Genomic DNA, 12,970 nt, shown 5'->3' with positions numbered 1-12,970 from the left:
TACCGGAGCAAGAGAATATGGAGCAGTCCTGCTGCAAGGAGCTGCTGGGAGGATGACAATTTGTGGGAGGGACGAAACAAATTAAATGGGGTTACACTGAAATGACAGTCCTTGGTCGGGAAAAATCCCGAGTCGCTCCGGTACATAGAACCGACTGCCTTGGGAAGCGGATTCATTCAGTTCTTCAATGCCAAGAGTATATGTTGATTTAAATATCAGATAGGACGTGAAAATATTTTGCCAATGGGTCAGCGGTTCTTTAAAATACTTTATGCTTCTTAGTTTTGTTATTAATAAACACGATTTTCGTTTAGGTACACAATTTCTTGGTCTCTTTTATTAAAATTAAGCGGCAGTTTAAATTAAATTCATTGGGTTTTGCTTTGAATAATTCTCATAGATATTAAATCTGCTTTATTTTATTTTTTAGTATATTAATTTACAAATCACATATTTGTTTGTTAGAGCTTTGTTAGTGGTGAGGGTTTTTGTCATAGCACTGATGTATTGTGATGATGGTGTTTTTACTTGGCCCATCAGACGTAATATATATGTACATTCAATTAAGTTATTTCTTCAGAAGTTGGTTCAATTGCACGATCGCCAAAAATATTGAAAAATCAAGTTAATAATTTAACAAAAATAATAAACACTATAGTGACATACCTACAAACATGAATAAAAGCTCCATGTACTTTGTTTTTGTAAATTCGATGGACAAATGTCAAAAACGCACTGCGCCGGAAGTTGATGTATCAAATCAAATAAAAAAAAGTTTATAATCAGCTGCCCCATGCTGCCACCATAGCTTACCCACAGCGGCAGAGAGGTTTCAATTCTTTAGGTGCTCGCTTGTCTTCTTCCACAAGCGGTCTGATGCGTTGGTTAGGATTTTTCCAACGCATTGCGAACTTTCCTTCTTGCTATCTTTGGGGGATACTAATCAGGCTAAGCAATTGTGTAGATTTATAAGTTGGTAAACTCTCATTAATATTTATTTAGAACCAAGTCGTAACAATATTTATATTCTATCATATTTTCAACAAGTTGAGGACGATTTCATCCTATAGTTTTTACAGCCTAAATAATATCAACATCCCCTTAATATTGTAAGTCTGAAGTGAAAAAAACCAAATTTATCTACTACTCATGATCATTAAACCATCAAGATGATGTTTTCGAATCATAGGAGCGGCATATATTTCCACTTAACATAACTGACATCACTTCGAACCGCAATTAAGCCAAATACTGATTTTCCCGCATTACGATCTTTCCTTCTTGCTATATTCGGGTGATATTTAGCAGACTAAAGCAATTGTGTTTGTGAACCATTTATTTAGTTTTATTAAGAAAATGAAGAACATAATGTAAAACCAAGTCGTAACAATATTTATATTCCGTCATATTTTCAACAAGTTGAGGCCGATTTCGTCGTACAGTTTTGACTGCCTGAAAAATATCAACTTCTCCATGTTGAATTACTTGCTCTATACAAGCATTAGCTGCACAGTATACTCCAGCGCGACTCCGTCCATCTGGAGATACAACACAAACTGGACCATAATCCACCTTTTGCCTCCACACTTCAACCATATTCATAAGGTACACCAAAGAATTTGTGGAGCTTGGCACTTTATGTCCCAAAGGCCAGCAAGTCAACTGAAATAATTGCACGGTTTTGGTTGGGGCTTTAACACCTGCCATCATCTCTGTTAGGGAAACAATTTTCTTATTTATTTTGAACTCCCATTGTTTAATATTGGCATAGCTTTTTGAAGCGACACTGTGTACTGAAAACACAGGACCGTATTTTTCCATTTTTGATTTATGAGGCCAAAATGAAGGAAAATTTTTAGAACTTAACGGTGGTTGACAGAGTACTACAACAACAGAGCACTCCTGATCGTACACAAGTGACCAAAATTCGCCCAGCGTGTGCTTCAATGGCCATTCCGTAACAATATATTCTCTAGGTTTTGTGTATCCATCCACAAAAACAGAATTTATGTAATCAGTAAAAGCATTTCCTTGAAAAGAAGTAAGGTAAGGCCTAAAATTGTCCGGAGGAACACATAATACATCTCGATTTTTATCTCGGTTATCAGCTCTATGTCCTCCGGCACAATCTCCTATGCTAAAACGTGGAGTCTGCTTGCAGATTTTTTCGTATTCCATTTGATATTCGTTCATCTTTGTAACGTCATTGCGACGAGCCTTGACTTTGAGTCTGTCTGAAAGTTCAGATACGGGAAACCAAGTTTTTCCACATAACACATGTTCTTCAAGTGTATCATATATAAATTTGCATTGGTCAACGTTTTCTACAAGGCCTTTTCTAGATTGCCGCAACTTTTTCAAATATCCGAACACATTAAAACATTCCTCCTCTTCGGCCAATTCGAGATTGGCATCAATAGACAAATAAACCCCGGATCTACCTCCTCCGTCACTGCAATGCACCAGCATTGGCCCTTTAATATCATCACCTTTTATTATGTTACCAACAACTAGACGCACTCGCCGACGAAACTCCAGAAGTGCATTTGAAAAAGGGCAGGAGTGTGAGTACCATTCTGTGTAATGAAATTGTAATATCATACGCTCATCAAAAACTACACCATCTTTATTAATTTTATATAAATGAAATGTTCTGATGTGAAAATTAGCCAATTGTTCTTCCCGTACTATATTTATGTGAATATCCCCATACGTTTCGTGTATTTCCATGTTTGGGGGCCAGTATTGTACACACATAACTTTAGCGAAGTCAAACGTTTTAGTAAGCATTATTATAGCACTAATATTTTCTTGCCATACCATTTGCCAAAATGAATTTACAGTTTCTTCCACCGGACCTTGTGAAACTATATAAGCGTTTGGCTTGAGAAGACTATCCACATACGATGCATTGATATAATCTGAATCTGGAACGCCAGCCGCCTTCTTGAGAACGACGCGGTTATAGTCGTAGGGAATGCATTTAGAATTTTGGTTTTTTTCTAGATTGGTTTTTCTTAGAGCGTGTCTGCACAAATTCGTCTCAACTCTAGCAGCTGTTTGGAACTCTAGCTTATAAAGGACAGGGAATTTGCGGCGTAAATCACACAACTTTAAAAAATGTGCTGTGCATATAGGAACATGCGGTATGGTTTTAGATAATGAGTTACTTTCATTCCTGGCCTCAAGTCTTATTTTTTCAAAAGAAAGCAAACCACTGTTCAACATACTTAGCTTAATGGTATTCGGTATTGACATGAAGCTAGTTTTCGCACCATATACACCTGCATAAAGCGAGGACGATTTAGATCTGTGTTTTTTTGATTTATCTTTTACCATAAGAGAACTATCTTTTAAATTTAACATTTTTACTACAATTCAACTATTGCGGCTTTAATAAGCGACGACTAGAGTTGGTTAAAATTCCTGTGGCTGTGATTTTGTCACAGCTACTCAAAAGTCGCAATAAATTAGAGTTGGAAAATATACGTGTACCTGTGATTTTGTCACATCTACTCAAATATCACAATACATTTCAGCGACAGCGTAGAAGGAATAACCGTGACAGATTGCCTGTGACAGCATTTATTTCCTGTTACCAATAACGCTTAAGGCTTTATTTCTCGAAAGCGGTGCCGCTATATAGCGGCGGTTACATAGCGGTAGAGTACGTTGTCAAAAATATTGCAATGTAAAAGTAGTTATGTGGAAACTAAGATGACGGTAAAGTTCACCGAAACGTAATATAGCGGCCGGGCATAAAACAACCCTGTCGTCATGGCGGTAGAAACTCTTTCATAACGGTTTTTTCAACCGCTATTGGCAAAGCGGTGAATATTTTGTCAAATATTTCAAGTTATTTATAAAATAAACCTTTTTGAATTGAAATTTTTTTCTTGTGAGTTTATTTAAAGAAAAAAAAAAAACATGCAAAAATGTAATTAACTTTTGCAACTCCGTAACAGTTCGTAGTTTCCAACAAAGCGTTGCCGCTAGAAACGGTGAGTATACCGGCCGCTCTTTAACTGTCGTAACATAGCGGTACCGCTTTTGGAGGAGACCAAGGCTTTACCAATAAACCCAATCATAGACTAAAATAAAGCTATGATCACAAGAACAAATCGCTCCTATGCTATGGACATTTTCACATTGACCGCCACCGACACCGGCAACGAAACGATTTTTTCAAAGTATGTACTTACACATTAGCTATCATCTGATGGCAAAATCCTGAGCCAGATAAATAATTTTACATGTAAATGCAACAACGATTTGAGCCAGATAAATCCAGATAGAAGTCTGGTTCAATTTGTGAGCCAGATAATTTGTTAATTACTTCTTTTTAGGTTGGCAACGCGGCTTTAATATACATACTTTTTCAAAAATAGATGTCGCTGCTTAGCCTTTCGCCGTATGAGTTAAATGAAAAACAGCGGCGACATCTGCCTATCACATTTCCCGTGTGCGAAAATTTCACGGCATCTGCTTCTCAAGTCTCTCAATGATCCAGAGCATTCCCATGAGAATTGAGCGTGAGCCGGAGCTGTAAAACTCACTGAAAGACGGCAATTATAAACGACACGACACGATAAATCATAATATATCATTCTAGTATCTAGTAATATTATACTGTTTTCACACAGAAACTTAATGATCTCATTTCACCTGCTAATGAAATCGTAATTTTTTTGCTTTCACACAGAAGTAACTGCTCGATTAGTATGAAGGATGAGACAGACAATCATGGCGGAACGATACAAAGGGGGAGCATGGTGACATACCTACAAACAAAAAAAATTCCATGTACTTGTAAATTCGATGGACAAATGTCAAAATCGTACTGCGCCGGCAGTTGATGTATCAAATCAAATAAAAAAGGTTATAATCAGCTGTTCGATGCGGCCACCTTGTATCGTTCCGCCATGCAGGCAATGACATTTGCTTTGAAAACTAAGAAGCGGAAACGGAAGCGGAACGCTGCCAACAGAGTTGCATTGTGCTTTTGACTTCATTAGGCATTCGATTAGCTACTAATGAAATAATAATAGATTCGAATTTTGTAGGGAAGATTGAGCTCAATAAGCGTCTTAATGTAGAAAATTGCCTTTATTATTCAATAAGCCGTCTGTGTGAAATTAGTATTAGATTTATGTAGCACTATCAGAAATATGTGTCAGAAATATGAAAATTAAATAAATCACTTTGCTGTGTAATATTTGAAGAGACAAGACGTGTTTGAGACTTAATAAAATATGAAGAGATAGATCCTTAGATCTTACATTGGCGACGAAGGAAAATACTTTTGTGTCTTTTTTGAGCTAGAGGCTTTAAGGAAGTTGGCGATAAAGACATTTATTTAGTTCAGAGAAGTTTTGGTAAAAGTTTTGTGAATGATATCACAAGAAACATACATTTTGCAAAATTATCCTCGAATTTTATCGTGTTTATGTAAAAGTTATGTAAAAAGTTTCCTGCTTAAATGCTGATTTATGATTTAAATATCGATGATATAATGTTGAAAGTTGGAAATTTTGAAATATTGAAATTATATTTTTTTTTTGGAATGGAAAATGATTTTAAACGATTGAAGTATTTGAAAATTTTTCAAATTGATTAAAATGAAAAGGAATTGAAAATTGGTTTTTTTAATGCTGTTATGAATATTTATTGCTTAAATGCAGATAATATGGCTTGAATGCCGAAAATTGGTGTTTTTATTTTCATTTTTATTAAATTATTTATTAACTAATAAGTTGATTAAATAATAGGTGATGCAAAAATGCCATTATCGGTAGAAAGATTTGTATACAATATGAATGGGGAGAATAGTGGTCAACAATTAAAAAGTTGGCTACAATCATTTAAGTATTTCATAGAAGCTAGTGGTGTGCAGGATGAGCAACATAAGCTGAATTTATTGTTACATTTCGCTGGAAAAGAAGTAGAGGACGTATATACTCAGTTGCCAGAATCAGAATGTGTAAATCGCGGTCCTCTTGCTAGTGGATATGTGTTACAACAAACGGTATACGAACAAGCAATCAATAAATTAAATGATTTCTTTCTACCACAACAGAATGCTTCTTATGAGAGGTATGTTTTGAGATCGATGGAATTTTAGCCTAATGAAAGTGTCACTGTATATGCAATGTGTTTGAAACAACAAGCAGATCGATGCAATTTGGGAGATAAACTTATATTTTATATTTATTTATTTATTACGACTCTTAGAGCCTAGATCAACACCTAAAAGCATTATTGCATTAATTAACAATATGTACTATGTACGAAATTGAACTTAAATTAGTATCTGAATTTGAAACATGAATTTGAATTTGAAACATGTATTTGAATTTGAAACATATAACACAAATTCGTTCGAATCCTAATATTTATTTTATATTCATTGATTTCGCGTGAGCATATAATCTTTTCTTGAATAAGTTATTATCACAATTCTTAATATTTGCAGGTAATTCGTTGAAGCCTTTTAACCCTTTGTAAAAAAGACTATTTTTTTCCGACTCCGTTTTGTAATTAGGTAATTTAAAACCATTTCTCTGCCTCGTATTTCTGTCATGAACCTCGTAGTTAAATTTAATACTCGTTTTTAGATAATCAGGCAAATTTCCGGTTTTTATGTTGTATATAAACTTCATACTGTGGAAAAATATTTGCTGTTTTACGCTCATCCAATTCAAATTTTGTAGCATATCTTTAATGGGGGTATCAAAACGTTTACCTAATATAAAGCGCATAGCTTTATTCTACATTTTTTGTAGTTTATCGATTTGCGAATCCTTCAAGGTAAAGAAAATAGTAGAACAATATATGAAGTATGGCTCAATTATGGACCTATATACTTTTGCTTAAATTAGTGCATCATCCGCAAATAGTTGTATGGTACTGAATTTCAATATAGACTTAAAATCATTAATATAAATGTTAAATAAGATTGGAGCTAGCACAGAGCCTTGGGGTAAACCAATCTTAACGTCAACTTCGTCCGATAATGCTGAACCAATTATTGTTCTTTGCCTACGATTTGTTAAGAAATTATCAAAACAATCTAATTCAATATCGTTAATACCAATGCTTGATAATTTTTCTAATAATATTTTCTGATCAATAGTTTCAAAGGCTCTTTTGAGATCAATGAAAACTGCAATTATCGACTTTTTGTTATTAAGTTCTTCTTTCCATTCAGCTATAACCACGTTTAAAGCTGTTTGGCAAGAATGATTCTGTCGAAATCCTGACTGTTGTGGTATAAGTATCTTATTATTTTCTAGATATTGAACTAATTGATTTTTAACCACCAGCTCTAAGATTTTTTCATCACTGGCCAATTTATTTATTGGTCTCAGCTCCTCTGCTTTAATAGTATTTGCAACTTTTTCTATTGGGACTATAGTCGAGATTTTCCAAATGGTTGGAAATATGCCACTGCTTAAACTTTCATTTATAATTTGAGCATAGAAAAAACCTAAATATTACATCTTTCGCAACACCATCTGATAACAATTTTTTTCCACCTCTTTTGGCTTTAAACTTACTGACAATTTTTACGACGTCATCCGTGCTATCTTGGTCAAATTTAAAAACACAATTAGTTAAACTAGGTATATTGGCATCTCTATCAAATACTTCTATATTGCTAAAAATCTCTTGAATGCTATCCACAAAATATTTATTTAAATTGTTCGCAATTTGCGATTCATTATCATATATTAATCCATGTTTTACTATTTTCTTTATTGATGATTTTTCCTTTCCCATACTTATTTCCTGTTTCAAATGTTTCCACATCATTTTACTATCATGGCTATTGCTATTTATTTTATGTTCCATATGTTTCATTTTTTTAATTTTCACAAGCTCTTTGTATTTTTTTTTATGTTTCTGTACTCATCCCATTTTCCTAAAGCTTGCGCCAGTTTATACAGTTCAAATTTATATTTATTCATATTGGCTAACTCATTGTCATACCATTTATTCATTAATTTTAATTGAACAACTTTTTCATAAGTTAGATTTTGCATAACACTCAAAATATTGGTATTAATGATCGAAACTTTATTATCCAAACTTACTCTGTCAAATTTGCTAAAATCACATATACGCAATTGATTTGTAAGTGATTCAATATTATAGTACTCCCATTACGTAATTTTTATAGGACTCCTCATTCTAAATTTAGGGCTTATTTTTATCTTAAATTGTATTGTTTCATGATCGGAAATTTGGTGATCATCTAACTTTTCACACACTATGTCTTTAGTATGCGAAAACAGTAAATCAATTTTTGTTTTGGATACATCGGTTATACGAGTATGAAAATCAATTGTTTGATACATACAGTATGATTTAAAAAGTTCAACTAATTGTATGCTATATGTTGACATATTATTTAAATTAATATTAAAATCGCCTACAAGAATGTTATTTACAGACAGCTCACTAGTACTACCTAAGGCGGTACGTAAGTAGTTTATGAAATCCGCATCGCTTGTGCTCGGTGAGTGATAAACCACACCGATTTGCCATTTTGGGTTAAAATGTTTCAATTTAATAAAGATACACCACATATTTTTGGCTATTGCTTTATTATACTTAATGCTATATTCGATGGAATCATGCACATACACCAGAACACCACCAGTATGCTTACTATGTGAATCACATCTGACTAGGTTATAAGTTTGTATGCTCAACTCCTGATTCGGTGTTAAATTAGAGGAACATGTGAGAAATCAGATTATTGAAAAATATCGTTCAGTTGCGCTTAGAAGTAAAATGCTAAAACAAGGTGATGCAAGTTCACAAACAATATTGACTACGGCTAAAGTTTTTGAGTCGATTTCAAAGCAAGAAAAGGCATTTACCAATAAAGAAGAAAAATTATGCCAACATTTTCGGATGTGAATAAGATGAGCGCAAATGATGTTGCTTTAAAATCAAAGCATAAAGTTAGCACAACTCAATGTTTTCGTTGTGGATATACTGGTCATCGAACAAATGATGAGCGTTGGAGTGTGTGAGGGCGTAATCATTTTAGCACCAAATTATGATCCGGTAATGCATAAAGTCATAAAGAGTTAGGTGATGTAGTACTCTAAAGTCATGCGACTAATAAAATATTTATAGAAGAAATGTGGCGCATTTTAATAAGGTTCCTGTAGAGCAAGCAACACCGGCATCTAATAAAAGACAAATGCGGCTCCCACAGCGATACATGCAGTAATTTTTATTATATCAAGAGATTAGGATAGCAAAATAATTTTCAAAATTAAAAGAAAAGAGTAATGTAGTATCTAGTAATATTAGATTTATATAGCACACTCAGAAATATGTATCAGAAATATGAAAATTAAATAAATCAGTTTGCTGTGTAATATTTGAAGAGACAAGACGTGTTAGAGATTTAATAAAATAGATAGGTCCTTAGATCTTACAATCATAAAATAACAAACAATGTAACAAATAAAAATGGCTTGTCGACGACGACACGAATGGAATGCTTGCTCCCCGCCGACATGTCGCTGCCGACAACGGCATAAAGCTGTCGTGTCGGCAAGTATGAAAGCGTGCCCATCTAATTATATGAATTTGTGTCGTTGTCGGTGTCGTGTCGGCTAATGTGATCGCCCTATGAACCAATACAATGAACGTATTATTTAAGCTGCAACTTATGGCGACCGTGACCACGCCTGCGGCAAAAGGTGGCGCCGGGGAAGAAAAAAATTCCCTGCAGTAAAAAAGCAACATAATTAAATACATTTGAAATAATATATGCGTGGTGGTAGTGACAAAAAAAGTGCGTGGTGGTTGTACCAATATGAAAAAATTTGCAAAATTCATAAATTAACATAAAATACAAAAATATGCAAAAAATTACGCGAAGTAATCTATAATTTCAAACTATAAAATCTAACTACAAAAATTATAAAATTAAAAAAAATACAAAAAAAAAATATTAAATTACAAAAAAAAAAACTACAAAAAAATTACAAAATTTCAAAAAATACAAAAAAAATTTAATTTCAAAAAGACTACAAGAAAAAAATTTTTAATAATACTTCAAAAAAATACAAAAATCAAAAAATTTCAAAAACTACAAAAAAATTATAAAATTTCGAAACCTACAAAAAAATCACAAAATTTCAAAACCTAAAAAAAAAGTTATAAAATTTCAAAGAAAAAAACTACAAATAAACATTTCTCACAAAATTTTAAGGCTACAAAATTACAAAAGTTTCAAATACTGCAAAACTTCGAAATGAAAAATTACAAAAAAAAATATATATAAATTTTCAAAAAAATAAATAAAATTTCAAAACAAAAAGCCACAAATGGCAAAATAGACTATTTAAAACATATACATTTAAAACATAATTTGAGAAAATTTAAAAGAAATTTAAAAATACAACTTTTAATAAACCTAAAATTGGAACTTGAAAAAAATTTACCACATTTTGTGGTGTTACATATTTACATACATGTATATAGAAAAAATTATTTTTTTTAACTGGCTGTACTATGCCATAACGGTGATGATAAGCACAACCACCAGTGACGCTCTTACCAAGCACCGTTAAGTGCAGTAAATTATCCACGCCATTTACTCCACCAACGCACCAACTCAACCTGAGAAAAAAATCACAGCGAAAGAGAGAGGCAAAGAGGGAAAATTCACTTGGTAACGGCAGCAATGGAAGACAACACCAACAACAACAAATTTCAGCAATATACAAGCGAAGGCAGCAAGCAAAGCAGAAAAAGGGCGGTACTGTGCCTTAATACATACGTATATAAAATTTGAAATTTGTACATAAGTAGACATTTTGGCTTTCTTAATATACATGTATACTATAATCGTAGCAACAATTATTCGTAATACATATGTAGCCTATGTATGTAGCAACACAATTTGACACTGCTTTTCCTATAGACATTTGTATACTACGCATGTAGCAACACACTTTTTCTACTTCAAAGACAAAAACATGTTTAACTAAATAGAATTTTTCAAATTATTATATTGAAATATAAACATTTAAATATCGGAAAAACTTCGAATGTACATCAAATATAATAATTTTAAATATACGGCCACCACACGCATATTATCACGCATATATTACTATCTTCTTTCTTTTTCGATCATTAATATGGAACTTGAATTTTTTTTATTTAAAATTCGAACAATGCTTCGTAATAAATACAATCGAAAAAATATTTTTTCAAATTTATAAAACCTTTCTGAAATGCAAATTATACATCAATCTTATATGTATAATATCAAAAATTTATCAAATCTTTTTGCCAAAATTTTGCGATAATTATTCAAACCTAATCAATTTTTAAAAATTCTCAATGATTTTAAATATCAACATAGACGGGTTACAGTCAATCAGAGTAATGGTGAAAATTTATTTTTATCGGTGAAAACTTACTTTTTCTCATTTTCGAATTATTTCTTCGGAAATTAAACATATTAGATATTGTAAATATTTACATATTTTTCTCAACGAATATAGTGCTTTATATATATTTTCCAAAACAATTTTGAAAACCATTCGACGAATACTGTACTAGTACAATGCTTTTAAATATTTCAAAAATTTCTGTTCAACTAAAGGAATACCATTTATTCAATGAATACAGTGCCATCCAAATATTTCAACAATTCCTTCGAAGTATCACACGAAAACAGTGTTTTTGAAATATTTCAACATCCCTTTGCCTTTACGGTTCTTTTCAAACCATGCATCAAATACAGTGTTTTTCAAATACTCCAAAAGTTTCTTTGCATTATTAAACGAATACAGTGCGGTTTAAATATTTCAACATTCCTTTGAATTTACAATTTCTTCATACAACGAATACAGTGCCTTTTGAATATGTGAATCATCTTCTTTACCATTTACCAATTAACTCATCGATTTTAAATATTTCAAATCTTTTCTGATTTACAAAAATTTTTTTAATTGCATACCACAATTACTGAGTAAATGAATAGTTTCAACTTCATTTTTGTATAAACAGTGCCTACAGCGTTAGTCTTAAAATTGTTTCGATTTTTTTTTTATAAAACAACTTTTACTGCTCCGGAGGTAAGCATTTTTAATAAATGTATTAAAGTTTTCTTTCGACAACAAGCAATGTCAAATGTTAGATTTTGATTCCAATTTCAAAGATTTACGTTCTAATTTCACTAAAGTTATCAAACGAGTTTTAAATAACCGATCTATCTCAGCGAAAAAGTCAATAGAATATGAAGATGCTTTAATTAAAAGCTATAACGAAATTATAAAACAAGTAAATTCATATTTTGAAAATGGAGATAAGCCTAGCTCAATAATCGAAAGTTTGTCAAAGTGCAGAGAACAACTCACTAAATGTTTTTCTAGAATTAACTGTAACATAAAAATACCCAAAGATCTTTTTGAATTAATACAGGAAAGCGAATCAAGCTCTGATTTTGACACTGAGGAATAATTCTCTGACGCACCGACAACTTCAGAATACAAAGCTAGTATTATTAAAATAGTACCGTATCTTTTCGTGAGGATTTCGCTGGATTTTCCAATTCAGTTCACAATAATAATTTAGAAACAATTAACGAAGAATAACCAACAATGGCGACTGCAGAGCAAAAGAAAACTTATTACTATGTGTGCATCCATAATTAGAGAAAACTACAGCGGCGATCCGCTCTCACTTGCATCCTTTATATATAAAATTATTTTGATAGAAGGTTTAATGGAACAAAATTTAACAAATACTTTCATTTCGTTTATAAAATCCAAGTTAGAAGGAAAAGCGCGTGAGGCAATTCAAAAATTATAAAATTTAAAAAAATAAAACCTAAAAAAAAAGTTATAAAATTTCAAAGAAAAAAACTACAAATAAACATTTCTCACAAAATTTTAAGGCTACAAAATTACAAAAGTTTCAAATACTGCAA

General features: G+C 32.1%; 1 protein-coding gene across 2 annotated transcripts; it reads right to left on the bottom strand.

Annotated features, from left to right (window-relative positions):
• Positions 1-361: 361 nt before the first annotated feature.
• Positions 362-3,454, bottom strand: LOC137242425 (receptor-type tyrosine-protein phosphatase kappa-like). 2 transcript variants are annotated; one of them, XM_067769716.1, is made up of 2 exons: positions 667-3,454; positions 362-574 (listed from the first exon to the last, which is right to left on the bottom strand). In XM_067769716.1, the coding sequence occupies exon 1, from the start codon at positions 3,364-3,366 to the stop codon at positions 1,336-1,338; it is 2,031 nt and encodes a 676-aa protein (XP_067625817.1). In that variant the 5' UTR covers positions 3,367-3,454; the 3' UTR covers positions 362-574; positions 667-1,335. The 2 variants fall into 2 exon arrangements, with proteins under 2 accessions (XP_067625817.1, XP_067625818.1); XM_067769717.1 differs by having other exon boundaries at positions 671-3,454.
• Positions 3,455-12,970: the final 9,516 nt, after the last annotated feature.

Source organism: Eurosta solidaginis, chromosome 2 (genome assembly GCF_040869045.1).
Source record: "Eurosta solidaginis isolate ZX-2024a chromosome 2, ASM4086904v1, whole genome shotgun sequence".
Lineage (NCBI taxonomy): Eukaryota > Metazoa > Arthropoda > Insecta > Diptera > Tephritidae > Eurosta > Eurosta solidaginis.
This window is presented reverse-complemented; position numbering and strand designations above follow the sequence as displayed.